The sequence below is a fragment of the Salmo salar genome, chromosome 22 (assembly GCF_965601325.2).
Source record: "Salmo salar chromosome 22, fSalSal1, whole genome shotgun sequence".
NCBI classification, from domain to species: Eukaryota; Metazoa; Chordata; class Actinopteri; order Salmoniformes; family Salmonidae; genus Salmo; species Salmo salar.
Genome location: NC_138312.1, coordinates 37,585,093 through 37,611,414, shown reverse-complemented (window position 1 = coordinate 37,611,414; position 26,322 = coordinate 37,585,093). Strand labels below are relative to the sequence as shown.

At 40.9% G+C, this 26,322-nt stretch overlaps 1 protein-coding gene across 2 annotated transcripts in view; it reads left to right on the top strand.

The window, feature by feature from the left end:
- The first annotated feature begins 1,262 nt into the window (after nucleotides 1–1,262).
- The window catches only part of LOC106583323 (protein FAM219A), a 36,971-nt gene continuing 11,911 nt past the window's right edge, over nucleotides 1,263–26,322 (top strand). Inside the window, exon 1 of one of the 2 annotated variants that reach the window (XM_014167379.3) lies at nucleotides 1,263–1,555. In XM_014167379.3, the coding sequence (XP_014022854.1) occupies nucleotides 1,496–1,555 (60 nt within the window). In that variant the 5' untranslated portion in view covers nucleotides 1,263–1,495. The remainder of the gene's footprint in view (nucleotides 1,556–26,322) is intronic. The other variant, XM_014167380.3, reaches the window with a different exon arrangement.

Here is a 26,322-nt window from a genome sequence, read left to right as displayed (position 1 = left end):
ATAAGCACATAGGTTTTTGACAAGCTAAATCTGGCTTGCCTAATGCTAATATGGATAGTTAAATGGACATACCTTTTTCTTGCTGACAGCATTGGCAGCCTTTGCCGCAGGTGCCTTCGGCTGGGATAGAGCATTTGACTCCTATACAAAACAGACAGATTTCACACAAGTTTGTTTCATGCACCACTAGGAATGCATCTCAATAGTCTACAGTCAATCAGTCAGTAGCTTTTTCTGCTTGTCTTCTCTCCTTCATCTGCAATGTTCTGAAAATTAAACTATAGATGACAGCAACCAGGCATTTGCCTCTCACCTGTTCAGTTCCAGGAGAGGTGACACGGAGAGGAAGCCACTGTACACTCTTAGAAAAAAAGGTGCTATATAGAACCTAAAAGGGTAGAACCCTTTTGGGTCCAGGTAGAACCCTTTCCACTGAGGTTTCTACATGGAACCCAAAATGGTTCTACCTGGAACCAAAAAGGGTTCTCCATGGGGACCTTTTTTTCTAAGAGTGTAGACTATTGAGATGTCATTAATACATTAGTAAGAAAAACAGTCACTGCTTATTATTAGCAACGTTACTACAATGTTGCAATCGTGCATGCAGCATGGCGACACCACATTAGCTAAATTAGCTAGCTAGCTAATAACGTTAACTTTAGAAAACATTGCCTGCTTGGATTTCACAGTTTTGTAAGATACAGGCATTGTGTCAAATAGATAAACTATTGATAAGAAATACTGTCTTAATGTATTGATAACGCTATACAACGTTCTAAAATAGGGGAGAAATTAAAAGTTTTCAAGCTGATAGTGCAACTCCCTAGCAGCTCCCTAGCCTGAGTACCAATTTTCTAACATTTTGCATGCATCCAAAGAGTAAAATTGATTGAATGATCCATACAAATATACCAGGCAATTGTACTGTATAGTGGGGTGGCAGGTAGCCTAGTGGTTAGTGCGTTGAACTAGTAACCGAAAGGTTGCAAGATTGAATCCCTGAGCTAACAAGGTAAAAATATGTAGTTAACTTGTTCCTAGGCTGTCATTGAAAATAGGAATTTGTTCTTAACTGACTTGCATAGTTTAATAAAGGTAAAATAGTGTGCCTAGACTATATGCCAGATAATTGGATGTATATAATATATATCTATATTGTTGACGTTCTTGTGATTTCTTAGATTGATTATTTCATGCATTAGCCCATCTTGCCATCACTCGTCCATGATTGGACGGTGGTGTCATGAATAATGTAAGCATTTTTCCAGACCCGGAAGATGGTATCGACGTATCTCTGTCTGTTTTGCTTGAGTCACCTCGGACCATGCCTTAACTACTGATGCCTTACTGAGTGGCTATAGGCAGAAAACAAACTAGAATCATGCAAACTAACAGATAATTCTTGCGACAAACTAAGGCCTTATTTGATTATTTTTATGCTTACAAATGTTTAGATCGTACATCGGTTTGGCGGTGTAACGAACGATTCGTCAAAATGATGGAGGAAGAAATGGATAGGTTCCAAGTACCCCCAGTAACAGAGACACAGCCCTTGGTAAGTGTAATGTGTTGTAGCGTGTATTGTTACATTTTAGTGTTCAAATTATGTTGCAATTAAGGCTAGAACTACAATGTAAATGTGTGTACGGTTGGTTTGTCGAACATCCTTGTCATACAGATAGCCAGCGACTGGTGGCTTGCTGGGGGGGGGGGTCCCATTCTGTATGTCAATCAATGATCCCATTCTATATGGCAATGTCAATCAATGATCCCATTCTATTTGACAATGTCAATCAATGATTTTATGGAGTCGTCGTTTGCATTGCTTCTGACCGATAACATTTGATTGAATGGACTTCGTCTGGCCATCGTTGACATCGATTAGTCTTTAACTAAACTGGTGACGTGTTATTTCTTGGGGACGGGGAAGAGCTCGCTTCGATATGTTGAAGGTTGCTGCTGTTGGGGTGAATAGCTGTTGTCTCCAGCTGATGCGTAGTCCCAGGCAATGATTTATATATACACTAGATGACCGCGATGTTTTGAAGCCACCGCGCCTCCATCTTCGCAATTTCTTTTCGGGAAGCTTAGAAATGCATTCATTAGTCTACATTTGTTTTTGCCGTTTATTCTATTAGACACCTTAATGCACACCAGTGGTGACCCATCATTCAGGACAGGAGGGGTAGAGCCCCACGTGTTTTTTGTTGTTGCCTGTTTTACATGTTATTTTAGCATTAATACCTGTCACAAATCAGTTTGCAAACAATGTAAAAAAAATATATATGTCATTGAGTTAGAGGTCTTGGTGGTTCCAAACTTCTTCCATTTAAGAATGATGGAGGCCACTGTGTTCTTGGGGACCTTCAATGCTTCAGAAATGTTTTGGTACCCTTCCCCAGATCTGTGCCTCGACACAATCCTGTCTCGAAGCTCTACAGACAATTCCTTGAACCTCATGGCTTGGTTTTTGCTCTGACATGCACTGTCAACTGTGGGACCTTATATAGACTAGAGGTCGACCGATTAATCGGAATGGCCGATTAATTAGGGCCGATTTCAAGTTTTCATAACAATCGGTAATCGGCATTTTGGGACACCGATTATGGCCGATTACATTGCACTCCACGATTAGACTGCGTGGCAGGCTGACTGCCTGTTACGCGAGTGCAGCAAGGAGCCAAGGTAAGTTGCTAGCTAGCATTAAACTTATCTTATAAAAAACAATCAATCTTAACATAATCACTAGTTAACTACACATGGTTGATGATATTACTAGTTTATCTAGCTTGTCCTGCGTTGCATATAATCGATGCGGTGCCTGTTAATTTATCATTGAATCACAGCCTACTTCGCCAAATTGGTGATGATTTAAGAAGCGCATTCGCAAAAAAACACTGTCGTTGCACCAATGTGTACCTAACCATAAACATCAATGCCGTTCTTAAAATCAATATACAAGTATATATTTTTAAACCTGCATATTTAGTTAATATTGCCTGCTAACATGAATTTCTTTTAACTAGGGAAATTGTGTCACTTCTCTTGCGTTCTGTGCAAGCAGAGTCAGGGTATATGCAGCAGTTTGGGTCGCCTGGCTCGTTGCGAACTGTGTGAAGACCATTTCTTCCTAACACAGTAATTAATTTGGCAGAAATGTATATAATTGTATATAATTATGACATAACATTGAAGTGCAATGTAACAGCAATATTTAGACTTAAGGATGCCACCCGTTAGATAAAATACGGAGCGGTTCCGTATTTCACTGAAAGAATAAACGTTTTGTTTTCGAAATGATAGTTTATGGATTTTACCATATTAATGACCTAAGGCTCGTATTTCTGTGTGTTATTATATTATAATTAAGTATATGATTTGATAGAGCAGTCTGACTGAGCGGTGGTAGGCAGCAGCAGGCTCGTAAGCATTCATTTAAACAGCACTTTCTTGCATTTGCCAGCAGCTCTTCGCTGTGCTTCAAGCATTGTGCTGTTTATGACTTCAAGCCTATCAACTCGCGAGATTAGGCTGGCAATATTAAAGTACCTATTAGAACATCCAATAGTCAAAGGTATATGAAATACAAATGGTATAGAGAGAAATAGTCCTATAATAACTACAACCTAAAACTTCTTACCGCGGAATATTGAAGACTCATGTTAGAAGGAACCACCAGCTTTCATATGTTCTGAGCAAGGAACTTAAACGTTAGCTTTTTTACATGGCACATATTGCACTTTTACTTTCTTCTCCAACACTTTGTTTTTGCATTATTTAAACCAAATTGAACATGTTTCATTATTTATTTGAGACTAAATTGATTTTATTATACTAAGTTAAAGTAAGTGTTCATTCAGTATTGTTGTAATTGTCATTATTACAAATATCTATATAAAAATTGGCCGATTTAATCGGTATCGGCTTTTTTGGTCCTCCAATAATCAGTATTGGCGTTGAAAAATCATAATCTGTCGACCTCTAATATAGACAGTTGTGTGCCCTTCCAAATCATGTCCAATCAATTGAATTTACCACAGGTAGACTCCAATCAAGTTGTAGAAACATCTCAAGGATGATCAATGGAAACAGGATACACCTGAGCTCAATTTTGAGTCTCATAGCAAAGTGTCTGAATACTTATTTAAACAAGGTATTTCTGTTTTTTATTTTTAATACATTTGCAAATCTCTATAAACCTGTTTTCACTCTATCATTATGGGGATTTGTGTGTAGATTGATGAGTAAAAAAAAATATATTTAATCAATTTTAGAATAAGGCTGTAATGTAACAAAATGTGGAAAAAGTCAAAGGGTCTGAATTAGAGGTCGACCGATTAATCGGAATGACCGATTAATTAGGGCCGATTTAAAGTTTTCATAACAATCGGTAATTGGTATTTTTGGACACCGATTTGACGATTAAAATTATTATTATTTTTTACACCTTTATTTAACTAGGCAAATCAGTTAAGAACACATTCTTATTTTCAATGACGGCCTAGGAACGGTGGGTTAAATGCCTTGTTCAGGGGCAGAACGACAGATTTTTACCTTTGTCAGCTTGGGGATTCAATCTTGCAACCTTACAGTTAACTAGTCCAATGCTCTAACCACCTGCTTTATATTGCACTCCACAAGGAGCCTGCCTGTTACGCGAATGCAGTTAGAAGCCAAGGTAAGTTGCTAGCTAGCATTAAACTTATCTTTATAAAAATCAATCAATCAATCATAATCACTAGTTAACTACACATGGTTGATGATGTTACTAGTTTATCTAGCCTGTCCTGCGTTGCATATAATCGATGTGGTGCACATTCGCGAAAAAGGACTGTCATTGCTCCAACGTGTACCAAACCATAAACATCAATGTCTTTCTTAAAATCAATAAACAAGTATATATTTTTACACCTGAATATTTAGCAAAAATAAATCCACGTTAGCAGGCAATATTAACCAGGTGAAATTGTGTCACTTCTCTTGCGTTCATTGCACGTAGAGTCAGTGTATATGCAACAGTTTGGGCCGCCTGGCTCGTTGCGAACTAATTTGCCAGAATTTTACGTTAATTATGACATAACATTGAAGGTTGTGCAATGTAACAGGAATATTTAGACTTTGGGATGCCACCCGTTAGATAAAATACGGAATGGTTCCGTATTTCACTGAAAGAAAAAATGTTATGTTTTCGAGATGATAGTTTCCGGATTCGACCATATTAATGACCTAAGGCTCGTATTTCTGTGTGTTATTATAATTAAGTCTATGATTTGATAGAGCAGTCTGACTGAGCGGTGGTAGGCACCAGCAGGCTCGTAAGCATTCATTCAAACAGCACTTTCTGTTTAGTAAATTCACCGGAAGTTTGCGGGGGGTATGCTAGTTCTGAACGTCACATGCTAATGTAAAAAGCTGGTTTTTGATATAAATATGAACTTGATTGAACAAAACATGCATGTATTGTATAACATAATGTCCTAGGATTGTCATCTGATGAAGATCATCAAAGGTTAGTGCTGCATTTAGCTGTGGTTTGGGTTTATGTGACATTATATGCTAGCTTGAAAAATGGGTGTCTGATTATTTCTGTCTGGGTACTCTGCTGACATAATCTAATGTTTTGCTTTCGTTGTAAAGCCTTTTTGAAATCGGATAGTGTGGTTAGGTTAACGAGAGTCTTGTCTTTAAAATGGTGTAAAATAGTCATATGTTTGAGAAATTGAAGTAATAGCATTTCTAAGGTATTTGAATAACGCACCACGGGATTCCACTGGCTGTTCCGTAGGTGGGACGATTTCGTCCCACCTAGCCCAGAGAGGTTAATGTTTACCTTAAATCCTACATCTTGATCTTCTTTGACTCCTTATTCTGTAAGTCACTCATCAGTGTATTATATAGTTTATTTTACTTCTTCTCAATGACAACGGTATCATATGATTAGTACCGGAAGGTGGTGGTTCTGAATGTATCAGAAAGATTAGATTATGATGCAGCTCAGAGTCTCTACTCTTCCCAAAAACCGCCAACCCTCTCCTGCCCTTAGTCTCTCTGCTTGGTACCACCCCATACTCACACCTCTAGGAGCACACACAGTGATGAACGGTCGGGATAGGAAATCTTTGTTAACCTGTTAGGGCTAGGGGGCAGTATTTACACGGCCGGATAAAAAACGTACCCAATTTAATCTGGTTATTACTACTGCCCAGAAACTAGAATATGCATATAATTATTGACTTTGGATAGAAAACACTCCAAAGTTTCTAAAACTGTTCGAATGGTGTCTGTGAGTATAACAGAACTCATATGGCAGGCAAAAACCTGAGAAGATTCTGTACAGGAAGCGCCCTCTCTGACCATTCCTTGGGCTTCTTGGCTCTGTTTATTGAAAACTTAGGATCTTTGCTGTAACGTGACACTTCCTACGGCTCCCATAGGCTCTCAGAACCCGGGAAAAAGCTGAATGATGTAATTCCAGCCGCTGGCTGAAACACATTCGCGCCTTTGGTAAGTGGTCGATCAGAGGACCATCAGACTGAGGCGCGTGCATGGGGCGACACCATGTTTTTATTTTCTCTCTCTTTGTACTAAAACACGATTTCCCGGTCGGAATATTATCGCTTTTTTACGAGAAAAATGGCATAAAAATTGATTTTAATCAGCGGTTGACATGCTTCGAAGTACGGTTATGGAATATTTAGAATTTTTGTCACGAAATGCGTTGGGCGCGTCACCCTTCTTTACCCTTTCGGATAGTGTCTTGAACGCACGAACAAAACGCCGCTATTTGGATATAACTATGGATTATTTTGAACCAAACCAACATTTGTTATTGAAGTAGAAGTCCTGGGAGTGCATTCTGACGAAGAACAGCAAAGGTAATAACATTTTTCTTATAGTAAATCAGACTTTGGTGAGGGCTAAACTTGCTGGGTGTCTAAATAGCTAGCCCTGTGATGCCGGGCTATCTACTTAGAATATTGCGGAATGTGCTTTCACCGAAAAGCTATTTTAAAATCGGACATAGCGAGTGCATAGAGGAGTTCTGTATCTATAATTCTTAAAATAATTGTTGTGTTTTTTGTGAACGTTTATCGTGAGTAATTTAGTAAATTCACTGGAAGTTTGCGGGGGGTATGCTAGTTCTGAACGTCACATGCTAATGTAAAAAGCTGGTTTTTGATATAAATATGAACTTGATTGAACAAAACATGCATGTATTGTATAACATAATGTCCTAAGATTGTCATCTGATGAAGATCATCAAAGGTTAGTGCTGCATTTAGCTGTGATTTGGGTGTATGTGACATTCTATGCTAGCTTGAAAAATGGGTGTCTGATTATTTCTGGCTGGGTACTCTGCTGACATAATCTAATGTTTTGCTTTCGTTGTAAAGACTTTTTGAAATCGGACAGTGTGGTTAGATTAACGAGAGTCTTGTCTTTAAAATGGTGTAAAATAGTCATATGTTTGAGAAATTGAAGTAATAGCATTTCTAAGGTATTTGAATAATGCGCCACGGGATTCCACTGGCTGTTACGTAGGTGGGACGAAATCATCCCACTGGCCCTAGAGAAGTTAAAGAGGTAGCCCCCGGACCCTGTTGGTACTCGGTTCTTCTCCTAACTCTGTGTGTGATCAGCAGTGCTCATATGTGTACATACCTTTGTCGTGTCTTTGGGTCACCATTAAACCGAAGACATGTTTATCAAAATAACTCCCTGTAATTATTATCACGCGATTAAACTGATTAAGGAAAATATTCAGATTACAAAGTTATAATTTTCCTAATGTAACTTTCCTATATTATATTATTATATTATAGTATAGGCCGATTATTTTCTGGTTTAAATGGTGTATTTTACCTCGCGTCCAGTCTCATTCCAAACGTCGTAAATTGTTGTATCTGCACGAACCCAGCCTTTACTAAGAGTCATCCATACATCAATTGTCTTAAAATCATTTATTTACTAAACTAAGTAATTCACAGAAAGCATACAAACAGTAATTATCGTCACAAAGAATTGGTAGAGTAATCAAATCAAATCAAATTTATTTATATAGCCCTTCGTACATCAGCGGATTTCTCAAAGTGCTGTACAGAAACCCCGCCTAAAACCCCAAACAGCTTGCAATGCATGTGAAAGAAGCACGGTGGCTAGGAAAAACTCCCTAGGAAAAACTCCCTAGAGAGGCCAAAAACCTAGCAAGAAACCTAGAGAGGAACCAGGCTATGAGGGGTGGCCAGTCCTCTTCTGGCTGTGCAGGGTGGATATTATAACAGAACATGGTCAAGATGTTAAAATGTTCATAAATGACCAGCATGGTCAAATAATAATAATAATAGTAGTTGTCGAGGGTGCAACAAGCACGTCCGGTGAACAGGTCAGGGTTCCATAGCTGCAGGCAGAACAGTTGAAACTGGAGCAGCAGCATGGCCAGGTGGACTGGGGACAGCAAGGAGTCATCAGGCCAGGTAGTCCTGAGGCATGGTCCTAGGGCTCAGGTCCTCCGAGAGAAAGACAGAAAGAGAGAATTAGAGAGAGCATATTTAAATTCACACAGGACACCGGATAAGACGAGAAATACTCCAGATGTAACAGACTGACCCTAGCCCCCCGACACATAAACTACTGCAGCATAAATACTGGAGGCTGAGACAGGAGGGATCAGAAGACACTGTGGCCCCATCCGATAATACCCCCGGACAGGGCCAAACAGGCAGGATATAACCCCACCCACTTTGCCAAAGCACAGCCCCCACACCACTAGAGGGATGTCTCCAACCACCAACTTACTGTCCTAAGACAAGGCCGAGTATAGCCCACAACGATCTCCGCCATGGCACAACCCACAACCCAAGACTAATGTGCCCTCGTGGGCTAAACAGGCATGGCTGGTGTCTTGTTAAAACAAAGGGTCATATAAAAGGTCAGCTGAGGAGGCACACAGAGTTCATTAATATTAACAATTGATATGCTAAGTCTTTGCACATGAACGCTCACTCATTCGGGAACAATTGCAATCAATATATATATATTTACGCTCAGTGTGTCGTCGGGATCCTTGTTGGAGAGTCGTTCTGTTGGAGAGTTCTCTCTCTCTCTCTCTCTCTCTCTCTCTCTCTCGGTTAGAATGGGTCTTTCAAAGCGACATTCATTAATGTCGTCATAGAATGGATGTTTCGTTGGTCTTCGCGTTCAATGATATAATTTCTAGCTGCAGACTATTAATTAATATCAAAGACTTGTTCTTATTCTGTCGGTATCGATAGTCTAAAAGTTATCCACGTGGTATAGTTCACTTTCAGTAGAGGAATTGGATGGTCAAACCTATTGGCCAACTTGCAATGGAGTGGAGGCCTGGTCTCAAGAAATAACTTCTAGGTGGGGTTTTATATGTGAAAGTAGAACAGGCTTGTCACATGACGCCTTGTCCTGTCTGTGTCTCTGGGGGCGTGCCGATGACTGATTTTAATCTTTGAACATAAATACATTCTATCACATTAACATCAGTACACAGCATCTCAATGTATCACAAATAGCTTTATCCTTATTAATACATTCTATACAACCATTTGGATGCAAGTCCCATAGCTGAGGCTATTATATAAACAGTTTTATGGTAATATGGCTATATTGTCTCTTCTGAGTATCACAAAATTGTACCAAGCGGACCAGTTCGTAGCTGGATTCTTCACCAGTATTCCATACCTTCTCCAGAACATAAATGTTGTTCGGTTCCCCAATTCTGTGAGTTGGAAGAATTTCCTGTGTCTCTCTATGGGCCATGTGGCAGGAGATTCTCCTCTTAGAATTTTACCACCCCTTCACACAGGGCCTGGGTGGGGGGAGGTAGGTTGGGGGATGGTGCAAGGGGGAGGGGGTCAACTGTCCTCCCTGTACTCAAAGAGGGCAACGTCATGACACCTTCTTGCAGTGGATAACGTGGACCCAAGTAACTCTCTCAGCTTTTCTAATGGCAAAGGCAATGGTTTAACAGAACCTGGTATTGGCCTTCCCAACGGGGCTGCTTCCCGTCTTTTCTCCTTAGGGACTGGATCCACACCCAGTCTCCTGGTTGTACTGAGTGAATCCCCTTCTCATGTGATTCACCTGTTGGACACAGGAGAAGGGGCATGGGTTTGGTTCACCTGTTGGACACAGGACACGGGTTTGGTTAACAAACAGTCTTCTCATGTGTTCTGTTAGTATTTCTTCAACTTCTATGTCTACCTTTTCTGGTATCTTTATTCTCCCTAACTCTGGCATTCTATAGGCTCTACCTGATTAGCTAAAATGTCATCCATCATTTAAAGAGAGAGATCCCAGTAAACCAACTCTAGGGATAATATCTTGACCTCATATTTTAGTTACCATAATCATGTCCACCAAGTAAGTTGGGAACGCTTCTACCCATTTGCTATACTTATCTGTTATTGTTAAACACCCCTTCTTCCCCTCAATTCGGAATATTTCAATAAGTCCATTTCCAAATGTTGGAATGGATATTCTACAAAAAAAATTTTTTTGTTTAAGTAATTATCCTAACCTGTTCTATCGCCTGCTCTACCATACTCCCCCTATTTATACATGGCTCAAGCCATGTATCAAATTTGCTGCATATCTAAACAATGTCTTTGGTAAGATCAGTAAACTATCCTTATGTCAGCCCTTCTCTTGTAGGATTGCCCCCTTTCATTGTCCACATGTCCAACTCTCCCTGGGGCATTCATCCTTAGTTACCCTGTAACAATTCTCTGTCAATTGTCTTATTCAAGATGTATCTGTGCTGCTTTGTATGGTTTTAAATGCCTATGTGCTTGTCTGTGTAAATAGTCATATCTCTTCTTAGAGAATTTACCAAACATAAACTTAAAATCAAAACTAAAATACATGCCAATGGAGCCGATAGTCCGTCCATGAATTAATATCCTAACTAAGCGAACCAAACTAAATTATCCTCCTATCTTCTATTCCTATTATGTCTTTTCTGTCTGTCCCAGTGTTATTTCTGTCCTCACCTGTTTATAATTTAACTATGCTGGTCTTCACTCACTAACCGTTATCTAATTCTTCTGTCACTTTTATCTTCTCTTCCTGGCTTATGCTCTCCTCCTGCTACTTCCAACCCATCAAGGTCTCAGCAGTGCAGGGGAGGACTTCTCCATCTGCCCTTCCTTCTATCTGTCTGTCACTCTTTCTCATAACTGTCAGTATCAAATATGGTTTGTTTCCAAATATTGACTAAATGTCTCACGGTCTCCCCTGTTGCACTTCTGAATAAAAAATAAAAATCAACCTGTCTAGATATTGCGTATCTACTTAATTTTATCTCGCTACCCTCAATGATCCTGGATCACCTACAAATGTCATATCTCTGTCCTGTTGACATAACTCTACCATTATTAAACTTATTCACAACAAAATATAATAATACTGTTATGTCAATTCCACAGCCTTGTTGTGTTAAATCTCTTACACTGCTTACAACCACAGCTGACTTCCTAAGGGAAAATACTTATCTAGATAATGTAAAAAATACCCCTGCTTATTAATCTGAACTACTCCACAAAGAAAATGTATTATACCCTTATCGTCATTCTGTCTTCTCATTGGTTAAAATGATCAATTGTGTCTTAGAACTTTAACTCCATCATAATTATTAGTTCTACAAATTTCCTTAAAATCAATATCACCAATGACCTTAAATTCACTATCCAAATGGCTTTTCAATGTGGCTGATCAGACCACAAGGGGGAGCCCTGATAGAGGTCAAAAGTAATACCACCCTTTCAGAACCATGTTCCTTACTACATTAGACCAATTAAAGAAAAACCTTCAACATTTTCTACATATTTTATCTCAGGTTCCCAGAACATTTCCCTTATCCAAAGACTTCACGTGTTTAATTAAAACTCAGAAAACAAAACTTCAACGGCTCCATGTATGTATAACTTCTAAGATTCCATATGTGTGTGTGTGTGTACCCCTCTTACATCTAGACGTTCCGCTAGCGGAACACCTGCTCCAATATCCAATGATAGGCGTGGCGCGAATTACAAATTCCTCAAAAATACAAAAACTTCCATTTTTCAAACATATGACTATTTTACAGCATTTTAAAGACAAGACTCTCCTTTATCTAACCACACTGTCCGATTTCAAAAAGGCTTTACAGCGAAAGCAAAACATTAGATTATGTCAGCAGAGTACCCAGCCAGAAATAATCAGACACCCATTTTTCAAGCTAGCATATGTCACAAAAAACAAAACCACAGCTAAATGCAGCACTAACCTTTGATGATCTTCATCAGATGACACACCTAGGACATTATGTTATACAATGCATGCATGTTTTGTTCAATCAAGTTCATATTTATATCAAAAACCAGCTTTTTTACATTAGCATGTGACGTTCAGAACTAGCATACCCCCCGCAAACATCCGGTGAATTTACTAAATTACTCACGATAAACGTTCACAAAAAAACATAACAATTATTTTAAGAATTATAGATACAGAACTCCTCTATGGACTCGATATGTCCGATTTTAAAATAGCTTTTCGGTGAAAGCACATTTTGCAATATTCTCAGTAGATAGCCCAGCCATCACGGCTAGCCATTTAGACACCGACCAAGTTTAGCCCTGATCAAACTCCGATTTACTATTACAAAAGTTTCATTACCTTTGTTGTCTTCGTAAGAATGCACTCCCAGGACTGCTACTTCAATAACAAATGTTGGTTTGGTCCAAAATAATCCATCGTTATATCCAAATTGCGGCGTTTTGTTCGTGCGTTCCAAGACACTATCCGAAATGGTAAATAAGGGTCGCGAGCATGGCGCAATTCGTGACAAAAGATTTCTAAATATTCCATTACCGTACTTCGAAGCATGTCAACCGCTGTTTAAAATCAATTTTTATGCCATTTTTCTCGTAAAAAAGCGATAATATTCCGACCGGGAATCTCCGTTTAGCTAAACAGAGGAAAGAAAACAAAGCTTTCGGTCGACGCGGGCACGAGCCTGAGTCTCACAGTACTGTAACCAGCCACTACCCAAACGCGCTACTTTGTTTCAGCCAGAGCCTGCAAAGCCACGATTCAGCATTTTGCCGCCTTCTGAGAGCCCATGTGAGCCGTAGAAAGTGTCACGTAAGAGCAGAGATCATTTGTCATGGATAGAGATGGCAAAGAAGTTCAAGAAATGGTCAGACAGGGTACTTCCTGTACAGAATCTTCTCAGGTTTTGACCTGCCAAATGAGTTCTGTTATACTCACAGACACCATTCAAACAGTTTTAGAAACTTTAGGGTGTTTTCTATCCAAAGCTAATAATTATATGCATATTCTAGTTTCTGGGCAGGAGTACTAATCAGATTAAATCGGGTACGTTTTTTATCCGTCCGTGAAAATACTGCCCCCTAGCCATAACAGGTTAAGATATCATGTCTTCTAGGTGTACAGCAAATGGAAATCTCACCAAATCCAAAAGAAATAGCATATCCCAACATAGTATTTTAACCTGTTATGGCTAGGGGGCAGTATTTTCACGGCTGGATAAAAAACGTACCCGATTTAATCTGATTATTAGTCCTGCCCAGAAACTAGAATATGCATATAATTATTAGCTTTGGATAGAAAACACTCCAAAGTTTCTAAAACTGTTTGAATGGTGTCTGAGTATAACAGAACTCATTTGGCAGGCCAAAACGTGAGAAGATTCTGTACAGGAAGTACCCTGTCTGACCATTTCTTGAACTTCTTTGCCATCTCTATCTATTGCAAAGGATCTCTGCTCTAACGTGACACTTCCTACGTCTTCCTTAGGCTCTCAGAGCCCGGGAAAAACCTGAATGTCGTCATACCAGCCCCAGGCTGAAACACATTATCGCCTTTCTCAAGTGGCCGATCAAGGGACTGTGGGCTTAGGCGCGTGCACTGGCCGCCCCCGTCTTTGTGTTTTTTCCTCTGTTTGCCGAAAAGGAGATTCCCGGTCGGAATATTATCGCTTTTTTTACGAGATAAATTGCATAAAAATTGATTTTAAACAGCGGTTGACATGCTTCGAAGTACGGTAATGGAATATTTAGATTTTTTTTGTCACGAAATGCGCCATGCGCACGACCCTGATTTACCATTTCGATAGTTTCTGGAACGCACGAACAAAACGCCGCTATTCGGATATAACGATGGATTATTTTGGACCAAACCAACATTTGTTATTGAAGTAGCAGTCCTGGGAGTGCATTCTGACGAAGACAACAAAAGGTAATCAAACTTTTGTAATAGTAAATCTGATTTTGGTGAAGGCTAAACTTGCCGGGTGTCTAAATAGCTAGCCCGTGATGGCTGGGCTATGTACTTAGAATATTGCAAAATGTGCTTTCACCAAAAAGCTATTTTAAAATCGGACATATCGAGTGCATAGACGAGTTCTGTATCTATAATTCTTAAAATAATTGTTATGCTTTTTGTGAACGTTTATCGTGAGTAATTTAGTAAATTGTTAGTAAATTCCCCGGAAGTTTGCGGGGGGCATGCTAGTTCTGAACGTCACATGCTAATGTAAAAAGCTGTTTTTTGATATAAATATGAACTTGATTGAACAAAACATGCATGTATTGTATAACATAATGTCCTAGGTGTGTCATCTGATGAAGATCATCAAAGGTTAGTGCTGCATTTAGCTGTCTTCTGGGTTTTTGTGACATTATATGCTAGCTTGAAAAATGGGTGTCTGATTATTTCTGGCTGGGTACTCTGCTGACATAATCTAATGTTTTGCTTTCGCTGTAAAGCCTTTTTGAAATCGGACAGTGTGGTTAGATTAACGAGAGTCTTGTCTTTAAAATGCTGTGAAATAGTCATATGTTTGAAAAATGGAAGTTTTCGGATTTTAGAGGAATTTGTATTTCGCGCCACGCCCATCATTGGATATTGGAGCAGGTGTTCCGCTAGCGGAACGTCTAGATGTAAGAGGTTAAAGATACCAACAAATAGTTATACACGATTTGTTGTGTATGGGTATTTGCTAACCCTAGTTAAAAACAAACACAACATTTCCAGGCCTTTTTCAATTTGGTAGAAATATGCCTCTCTCACTCACTCCCTCACTCCATTGCTCAACATGGTGTTGAGCGATCTCCGTGAATTCCAGCACACTCTTAGCTGTGATTCCCACCACCTTTTCACATTCCACCTGCACCTGGTCTGGCAACCCTTGCATGCAGTTACCAAGGAATAAGTGCTTCATGTTGTCTTTCCCTGGTTCTTCATTCCAAGCCTGCCTCCAGAGGCCCCTTGCCTTTTTCATGTATACGGGCACACTCTCCTCTTCCTCCAGTGTCAGTGTCCGCATCAGCTGAGGTCTTGGCTGGGTCGGGTATTTGCACCTGACAGTGTCCCATGCTTGTCCTCGGTATTGATCAAACCTGGTAGCTGCTCCCACCATTCCTCTTAGTCCTGCAGCAGTCATGACTTCTCTGTATTCTTGGTCTCCCATACACCTGTTCCTTTCCGCGGCCATATCACCTACCGTGAGTTCGTCAGCCGCCGTCCGACTTTCAAATGCTTTTACCCATCTGACTCCTCAGGCGCAGGCAGGCTATCGATTAGGGTCTGTATATCCCGGTGAGCCCATGGCTTATACACTGCTGTACCTCCGGGTGTATCCCTCAGCGGATAGAGCCCCATTGTCATCCTTTCATGACTCCTGCTTCTCGTGTGGTATGTTGGGGCATCCCCCGGGTTCCACATGTCCCCTTCAAATGTTCCACACAGAACTTTGGGTTTTCTGTCTCTCCTTCTTTTTCCCTCCTATGTCTATGCAGTGGCCCCTTTCTAGGTGGCCTGGTCTGCCACTTCGATCTTGCTCTTCGTCAAGTTCTCAGTCTTTTCTAGTATTCTTATCTGTACTTCTCCTTGTTTCACTTCCTCTTCCATTTCTTCCAACTTTCTGCGTCTTTGTCTCTCGGCTTCCATTCTCTCCATTTCCATTTGTTCCAGCTTTTTCAGGGTCTGTCTCTCAGCTTCCATTCTCTCTCTGTCTCTCTCTCTCTCTGTCGTCTCAGGGTCTTTCCACTGTATCAGGTCATCTAATACTAACTACGCTGCCACTTTTGCTTCTTCCTACTAGGCTCATGCTTTCAATGCCAGCTTCCAGTCTGCTCAGGTTGTTCACCCCGTCTCTCATCGCTTTTGCTGTCTCAAGTAGAGCAGCCACCTCCTCCCTCCTATCGCTCACCTTGCACCACTGCTCCCCTTCCTCTTTATCCGGGCGTTTGTGGTAGCTGACCGCTGCTGACACATCTAAAACTGAGCCATGATCTTTGGAACTTCATACGGCGGGGGTGCTGAGGGAAGGGCAGGATAGAGCCTGGATCGTTTCAATTGTTCTTGTTCTTGTCCTTTCCACATTTTCTTTAGTTTTTCCAGCATCGCCAAACCTATGCGCTGCCTCAACCTAACTTTTTCCATCACTTCCTTGTGCTTTCCTTTTTGTGGCTCTCCCTCTTGTTTCCATTCTCCTTCAGCTTTTGCTGATTTTTCTTTTCAGCGTCTCTAATATTCGTCCTGGTTCCCCCTCTACTGGGACTCCTTCAGGTGATGCGATACAGCCATCATCCACCCATTCTTTGTATAATTTTTCTCCTCTTCTTTTCCATTCCTTACCGTCTTTTCCCCCGTTTACTTCTAGTGTAGATATTAGAGCCTTCAATATCCGCTCCATTTCTCGCCCCGCTATATATGCTTTTCGGTTGTTAACTAATAACTTTTCAAAATGTACCACTACTTTATCATCCCCCACTTCTTCCCCGATATTTTACCCGTTAGCTTATACAGCATCTAAAACATTAAGTATTCTCCGACTTGTTTACAGACATCACCCATTATTTCAAAACATTAATAATAATAATAATTATTATTATTATTATTATTTTTTATTTTTTTACCTAGCCGCAATGTGCTCACAATTACGGATCTACAGAACCGAAAACATTAAATATTTCCCCGAACCTAGCCGTAATATGTTCACACTTACGGACCTTGCCGGTAGGACAATATTATTATTCCTAAAATGTTGAATATTTCCTCGAACCTAACCGTAATATATATCCATATTTACGGACCTTGCCGGTAGGACAATATTCCTTTCCAATAGTTCCCTGTACTTTTAGAACCTAGCCTGTGGTACGTTCACGACCTACAGGACCTTGCCTAAGAGTTTATGTATTTCTCCGAACCCAGCCGTAATACGTCTCGATTACGGACCTTGCCGGTAAGACAATATTTTTCCCAATATTTCCCTATACCCTTAGAACCTAGCCTGTGGTACGTTCACGACCTACAGGACCTTGCCTAAGAGTTTATGTATTTCTCCGAACCCAGCCGTAGTACGTCTCGATTACGGACCTTGCCGGTAAGACAATACGCCAATATTTTGAATATTTAAAATGTGTGTGTGTGTGTGTGTGTGTGTGTGTGTGTGTGTGTGTGTGTGTGTGTAAGGATGGTGGACCATTTTTACTCTGTGCATGCAGATAATACTACACTGAACGTATAGCACCAATACTAGACTGATAGTCCTAATTTATAACTAAATATATAATTGAAGACACCTGAGGTTTGAGTATTTCCTAAAAAAAAAGGACATTATAATTGCTTTCAGTATATTCACTTTAATCAAGTACTGTGTGTAGGTTTGACCTGATGTCACTTGTTTAGTGCATTTTCTCAGAATATGATGGTCCCTCAGCTTTGTGGAGCTAAAAAATGTTTTTTTTATATGAGCTGGCTGATCGCAGAACAGTGTTAAAAATATTTACAGGTTATTCTGTTGGTGCGTAAACCGGTGAAATGGCGATTATGATTGGTGCTCATTTTTGTTGACCACATTACCTTTTACTCAGTATTTAAATATGCGTGTCTAAGCTCTAAGTTAAACCGACACCAAAGAGCTATGCTAGAATTGTTTCTACGTGACGAGGACTCCTCTTTGAAGGGCTCTTTGATGGCGCCGAAGAGGATGGCTGACGTTTTACATGCCCGTAACCAATTGTGCTATTTTGTTAGTTTTTTAGCGTTGTTTCTAACTTTTTTTTAAACTTATTTTGTACATAATGTTGCTGCTACCGTCTCTTATGACCAAAAATACCTTCTGGACATCAGAACTGGGATTACTCACCACGAACTGGAAGAAGCTTTTTCCTTTAACGAGTCTGACGGGATAGATATACTGCTCTCCCGGGAACAGGCCCAGATCCCCGACATTTGCATGAAGAAAAGACAGAGGAAAGGAGGACGCAGATTGGGCTGCCTTCTGAGAATCCATAGGCGAGCGAGTAAACTCCCACTGCCATTCATTCTACTTGCTAACATACAATCATTGGAAAATATAATTGATGACTTAAGATTATCCTACCAACGGGACATTAAGAACTGTAATAACTTATGTTTAACCGAGTCGTGGCTGAACGACGACACTGATAATATAGAGCTGGAGGGATTTTCAATGCACCGGCAAAACAGGGAAGCTACGTCTGATAAGACGAGGGGTAGGGGTGTGTCTTTTTGTCAATAACAGCTGGTGCGCGATGTCTAATATTAAAGAAGTCTCGAGGTGTTGCTCCCCTGAGGTAGAGTACCTTATGATAAGCTGTAGACCACATTATCTACCAAGAGAGGTCTCATCTGTATTATTCGTAGCTGTCTATTTACCACCACAAAACGAAGCTGGCATTAAGACCACTTTCAACCATCTCTATAAGGCCATAAGCAAATAAGAAAATGCTCACCCAGAAGCGGCACTCCTAGTGACCGGGGACTTTAATGCAGGCAAACTTAAATCAGTTTTACCAAATTTTTCCCAGCATGTCACATGTGCAACCAGAGGAAAAAAACCTCTTGACCACCTTTACTCCACACACAGAGATGCATACAAAGTTCTCCCCTACCCTCCATTTGGCAATTCTGACCATGATTCTATCCTCTTGATTCCTGCGTACAAGCAAAAACTAAAGCAGGAAGTACCAGTGACTCACTCAATACAATACAAGTGGTCAGATGACGCAGATGCGATGCTACAGGACTTTTGCTAGCACAGACTGGAATATGTTCCGGGATTCATCCAATGGCATTGAGGAGTATACCACCTCAGTCATCGGCTTCATCAATAAGTGCATCAAAAACATCGTCCCCACAGTAACCGTACATATCCCAACCAGAAACCATGGATTACAGACAACATCCGCATCGAACTAAAGGCTAGAGCTGCCGCTTTCAAGGAGTGGGACACTAATCGGACGCCTGTACGAAATCCCGCTATGCGCTCAGACGAACCATCAAACACGCAAAGCATTAATACAGCATTAAAATTGAATCCTACTACACCGGTTCTGATGCTCGTCAGATGTGGCAGGGCTTGAAAACGATTACGGACTACAAAGGGAAACCCAGACGCAAGCTGCCCAGTAACGCGTGCCTACCAGATGAGCGAAATGCCTTTTTATGCTCGCTTCGAGGCAAGCAACACTGAATCATACACAAGAGCACCAGTCTGGGTGACTGTGTGATAACGCTCTCGGTAGCCGATGTGAGCAAGACCTTTAAACAGGTCAACATTCACAAAGACGCGGGGCTAGATGGATTACCAGGACGTGTTCTCAAAGCATGCGTGGACCAACTGGCAAGTGTCTTCATTGACATTTTCAACCTCTCCCTGACTGAGTCTGTAATACCTACATTTCAAGCAGACCACCATAGCCCCTGTGCCCAAGGAAGCGAAGGTAAGCTGCCTAAATGATTACCGCCCCGTAGCACTCACTTCGGTAGCCATGAAGTGCTTTGAAAGGCCCATCATGGCTCCCATCAACAGCATCCTCCCAGATACCCTAGATCCACTCCAATTCGTATACCGCCCCATCATCATCCACAGATGACGCAATCGCACTCCACACTGCCCTTTCCCACCTGGACAAAATAAACACCTATGTGAGAATGCTGTTCATTGACTACAGCTCAGCGTTCAACACCATAGTGCCCACGAAGCTCATCACTTAGCTTAGGATCCTGGGACTAAACACCTCCCTCTGCAACTGGATCCTGGACTTCCTGACGGGCCGACCCCAGGTGGTAAGGGTAGGCAACAACACGTCTGCCACTCTGATCCTCAACACTGGGGCCCCTCAGGGGTGTGTACTTAGTCCCCTCCTGTATTCCCTGTTCACCCACGACTGCGTGGCAAAACACGACTCCAACACCATCATTAAGTTTGCTGACGATACAACAGTGGTAGGCCTGATCACCAGCAACGATGAGACGGCCTATAGGGAGGAGGTCAGAGACCTGGCAGCTTGGTGCCAGGACAACAACGTCTCCCTTAATGTGAGCAAGACAAAGGAGCTGATCGTAGACTACAGGAAAAGGCAGGTCGAACAGGCCCCCATTAACATCAACAGGGCTGTAGTGGAGTGGTCGAGAGTTTGGTGTCCACATCACCGAAGATCTATCATGGTGCAAACACACCAAGACATTCGTGAAGAGGGCACGACAAAACCTTTTCCCCCTCAGGAGACTGAAAAGATTTGGCTTGGGACCTGAGATCCTCAAAAAGTTCTACAGCTGCACCATCGAGAGCATCCTGACCGGTTGCATCACCGCCTGGTATGGCAACAGCTCGGCATCTGACCGTAAGGCGCTACAGAGGGTAATGCGTACGGCCCAGTACATCACTGGGGCCAATCTTCCTGCCATCCAGGACCTATATAATAGGCGGTGTCAGAGTAAAGCCCATAGAATTGTCAAGACTCAGGTCACCCAAGTCAGACTGTTTTCTCTGCTACCTCATGGCTAGCGGTACCGGAGCGCCAAGGCTAGGACCAAAAGGCTCCTTAACACCTTCTTCCCCCAAGCCATAAGACTGCTGAACAATTAATCAAATGGCCATCGGACTATTACATTGATACCCCCACTCCCTCCATGTACAAATTACCTCTAACCTATACCCCCGCACACTGACTCGGTACCGGTACTCCCTGTATAAAGCCTCTTTGTTGTTATATTATTGTGTTACTTTTTATTCTTTTTTACATTACTTTATTTGGTAAATATTTTCTTCTCTTCTTGAACTGCATAGTTGGTTAAGGGCTTGTAAGTAAGCATTTCACGGTAAGGTCTACACTTGTTGTATTCGGCACATGTGACAAATAAAATTTGATTTGAGCTAGCTAACTAAGCAAATCGCTTTACTATTTTTAAACTTTGTCAATTTACAAACAGTAACCTGCTAAATGTTAACTTTCTGGCTCCCTTTTATTGTTCGTGTTACCGGACAACTGTAGGGCACTTTTATTGTCCATGTAACGTTAGTTGGCCAAACCTAAAGTTGTCTGCCAACTTAGCTAACGTTACATTAGCTAGTCTAACGTTAGCGTCCGTCAACTAACTTGAAGTCCTTAACGTTAGCCCTGAAGGCATTATTGACTTATTGACATATGACAGTTCCTAGGGTCCTTGTTAACATTAACCTTAGCCATACTGTTTGTCATGATTTAACATATCAAACAATAACCATAACTTAAACGTACTTTAATTTCTCATATAACTTACATGAATTTTTAGGTGACATCAATTCACCTTGGCTTTCTACTGGGACCTCAGAGACGCCGACTGGGTTTTAATAGAGACCGATGTGCGAGCAAGGTGATCCAGATGATGTGCTTTTCTCTCCAGAGGATTCCACAGGACAACGTTTATATGTGGTACCACACGGACCACACAGCAGGTAAAGGGCGCCTTTTAATGGTGATTCATAACCTTTCGAGAATTATGGTGTTGTATACAGTTGGTATGAGTACCTTTACTGCTTGATTCCCAGAAGTGTAAACATCGTACGACTTCATGTGAAGTTCATGTAAAGCCTTATAGTCATTCCAATACATATTTCGGAGATTGGTCTTCCATTGCGGACCTGCACCCTAATTCTCAAAAGGTTATGAATCACCATTAAAAGGCGTCCTTTACCTTCTGTGTGGTTTGCGAATCACCATTAAAAGGTGCCCCTTACCTGCTTTGTGGTACCACATATCCCCATATGAATGGCATGATTGGTACAACCTTTTGAACCATTTAATGGGGTGTTTTGATTGGGTGTAGGGTTAATGTTAGCTTGAATTTGTGGATTCTTGACCTTGTTCCTCAGGCTCAAAGCTCCGGTATGACAACTAGGATTCATTATTTTAGAGATAGATATCTTGCAGTGATGGAGGGCAGGGGAGGACAGCTCAGGATTTTGGGGGGGATTTGTCATCCATAGCTGTTGCTTTGTTGTCCAACCATAAACTGAATTGGTATGTAGTATCAAATCAACACTACATATTGTGTATACCATTACCTGTCAGCTTTACATTGCTTAGAATATCATGATGGGGGAAAAAGGCGGAAATTCATACGTTAAACAATTGTTTTGAAAGTCTATGGATCTTAAATTGTGGCATTTCTTCAACAGGACTTCTCTATGCTGTCTGGTTCCTGAAAGATGTTGACGACATCACTCACCCTCAAGCTCCACTAGCACATGAGCCCCACAACATTAGACATGAAACCCTCCTGTCCATCTTCAATACCTTAAGCAACACACACACAATGATATCCCCACAGACACAGGGTGGTTTGTGTCCATATTCAGTTTAAATGCATTCCCTGGTTGGCATGAATCTTCAGTTAGAACATTTAACAGACTCATCATCTCTGATCAAGTTATTCCACCAACGATTGAGAGAAATGTATCTTATTTTTAAACTTGTTTAGAACATTGTAACATTTCTTAATGGAAACTGAGAACTAAGGAAGACTTTACAGAAAAGATTGCCTAGGGGCCTAAAGTCAGAGCCTGCACTGTTTGTAGGTCTGTAACATCTACACTATCGTTCAAAAGTTTGAGGTCACTTAGAAATTGCCTTGTTTTTGAAAGAAAAGCAAACATTTTTGTCCATTAAAATAACATGAAATTGATCAGAAATACAGTGTAGACATTGTTAATGTTGTAAATGACTATTGTAGCTGGAAACTGCAATTTTTTTTATGGAATATCTACATAGGCGTACAGAGGCCCATTATCAGCAACCATCACTCCTGTGTTCAAATGGCACGTTGTGTTAGCTAATCCAAGTGTATCATTAGAAAACCCTTTTGCAATTATGTTAGTACAGCTGAAAACTGTTGTGTTGATTGAAGAAGCAATAAAACTGGCCTTTAGACTAGTTGAGTATCTGGAGCATCAGCATTTGTGGGTTCGATTGCAGGCTCAAAATGGCCAGAAACGAATAACTTTCTTCTGAAACTCGTCAGTCTATTCTTGTTCTGAGAAATTAAGGCTATTCCATGTGAGAAATTGCCAGGAATCTGAAGATCTCGTACAACGCTGTGTACTACTCCCTTCACAGAACAGCGTAAATTGGCTCTAACAAGAATAGAAAGAGGAGTGGGAGGCCCCGGTGCACAACTGAGCAAGAGGACAAGTACATTACAGTGTCTAGTTTGAGAAACAGACGACTCACAAGTCCTCAATTGGCAGTTTCATTAATTAGTACCAGCAAAACACCAGTCTCAACGTCAACAGTGAAGAGGCGACTCCGGGATGCTGGCCTTCTAGGCAGAGTTCCTCAGTCCAGTGTCTGTGTTCTTTTGCCCATCTTAATCTTTTATTTTTATTCGCCAGTATGAGATGTTTTTTTCTTTGAAACTCTGCCTAGAAGGCCAGCATCCCGGAGTCGCCTGTTCACTGTTGACGTTGAGACTGTGGTTTATATTAAAAAAAAAAATAAAAAAAAAAAATATATATATATATATATATATATACCGTTGAAGTCGGAAGTTTACATACACTTAGGTTGGAGTCATTAAAACTTGTTTTTCAACCACTCCGCAAATTTCTGGTTAACAAACTATAGTTTTGGCAAGCCGCTTAAGACATCTACTTTGTGGATGACACAAGTAATTTTTCCAACAATTTTTTACAGACAGATTATTTCACTTATAATTCACTGTATCACAATTCCAGTGGGTCAGAAGTTTACATACACTAAGTTGACTGCGCCTTTAAACAGCTTGGAAAATTCCAGAAAATGATGTCATGGCTTTAGAAGCTTCTGATAGGCTAATTGACATCATTTGAGTCAATTGGAGGTGTACCTGTGGATGAATTTCAAGGCCTACCTTCAAACTCAGTGTCTCTTTTCTTGAAATCATGGGAAAATCAAAATAAATCATCCTCCACAAGTCTGGTTCATCCTTGGGAGCAATTTCCAAACGCCTGAAGGTACCACGTTCATCTCTACTAACAATTGTACACAAGTATAAACACCATGGGACCACGCAGCCGCCATACCGCTCAGGAATGAGAAGCGTTCTGTCTCCTAGAGATGAACGTACTTTGGTGCGAAAAGTGCAAATCAATCCCAGAACAACAGCAAAGGATCTTGTGAAGATGCTGGAGGAAACGGGTACAAAAGTATCTACATCCACAGTAAAACGAGTCCTATATCGACATAACCTGAAAGGCCGCTCAGAAAGGAAGAAGCCACTGCTGCAAAACCGCCATGAAAAAGCCAGACTGGTTTTCAACTGTACATGGGGACAAAGATTGTACTTTTTGGAGAAATGTCCTCTGGTCTGTTGAAACAAAAATAGAACTGTTTGGCCATAATGACCATCGTTATGTTTGGAGGAAAAAGGGGGAGGCTTGCAAGCCGAAGAATACCATCCCATCCGTGAAGCACAGGGGTGGCAGCATCATGTTGTGGGGGTGCTTTGCTGCAGCAGGGACTGGTGCACTTCACAAAATAGATGGCATCATGAGGTAGAAAAATTATGTGGATATATTGAAGCAACATCTCAAGACATCAGTCAGGAAGTTAAAGCTTGGTCTCAAATGGGTCTTCCAAATGGACAATGACCCCAAGCATACTTCCAAAGTTGTGGCAAAATGGCTTAAGGACAACAAAGTCAAGGTATTGGAGTGGCCGTCACAAAGCCCTGACCTCAATCCTATAGAAAATGTGTGGGCAGAACTGAAAAAGCGTGAGCGAGCAAGGAGGCCTACAAACCTGACTCAGTTACCACAGCTCTGTCAGGAGGAATGGGCCAAAATTCACTCAACTTATTGTGGGAAGCTTGTGGAAGGCAACCTGAAACTTTTGACCCAAGTTAAACAATTTAAAGGCAATGCTACCAAATACTAATTGAGTGTATGTAAACTTCTGACCCACTGGGAATGTGATGAAAGAAATAAAAGCTGAAATAAATAATTCTCTACTATTATTCTGACATTTCACATTCTTAAAATAAAGTGGTGATCCTAACTGACCTAAGACAGGGTGTTTTTACTAGGATTAAATGTCAGGAATTGTGAAAAACTGAGTTTAAATGTATTTGGCGAAGGTGTATGTAAACTTCCGACTTCAACTGTATATATTTATATTGTTTTCAGCGATAGTAGCAGTACTTATTCAATTTACGAGAAGGTGTTACAGCAGGTCGCACACAACGGTCCGCATATCGACATGCCGAAGTTCATCCACTAAAGGTCAGACCTCCGCCTAGCATAGTGGCTTGCCGCTCAAGAAACAGTAGTGAACAGATGAGCGATTGTCGACTATCGGCTTGCCTGATGCTGCTGCCGGAGGCCCGACCGCTGCGAGCCACTGACGGTGTGCCACCCACCCAAAAAACGCTGGCGGACCGACAGGTCATTGTTAGCTGGGCATAACGAGATACATTTTTAATTTTTGATGGTACATTTTGCTTTTTGGTTTTTAGACTTACTGATGATTTCAAAATAATATTTCAATTCTATCTTTTAAACAGTGTGAAGAGGGGTTTGTTCTCTGCCCACTTCATTTTATGGATAAAGAACCTGCCATGAAAAATAAACAAATTAACAATGAAAGTTTCAGTCAGGGTCCATATCATTTGGATCAAAATAAAACATAATATCAGAGTCTTTCAAATAAACTTTAATCGTAGTTCCTTTTAAAATAAAATCTTCTAACTCACTCCAAAATCTTCTGACATAAGAACAGTCCCAAAGTAAATGGTCAAGAGTCACAACCACAAAACCCAAATTTGTTATCTATAGCTATTTTGAATCTGTGTATAATAAATGTCTTTAAAGGTGTGCTTGACTGCTGTTGTTATTGCAGAACACTCGGATCACCCCTTAAAGAGTTTGGCTAAAGCTTAAGAGGGTGTGAACGATGCTGAATGGGTGTAGACAAAGAAGTGTTCTCCAGTAGTAGTACCAAAACATTCAAAGGCCATTTT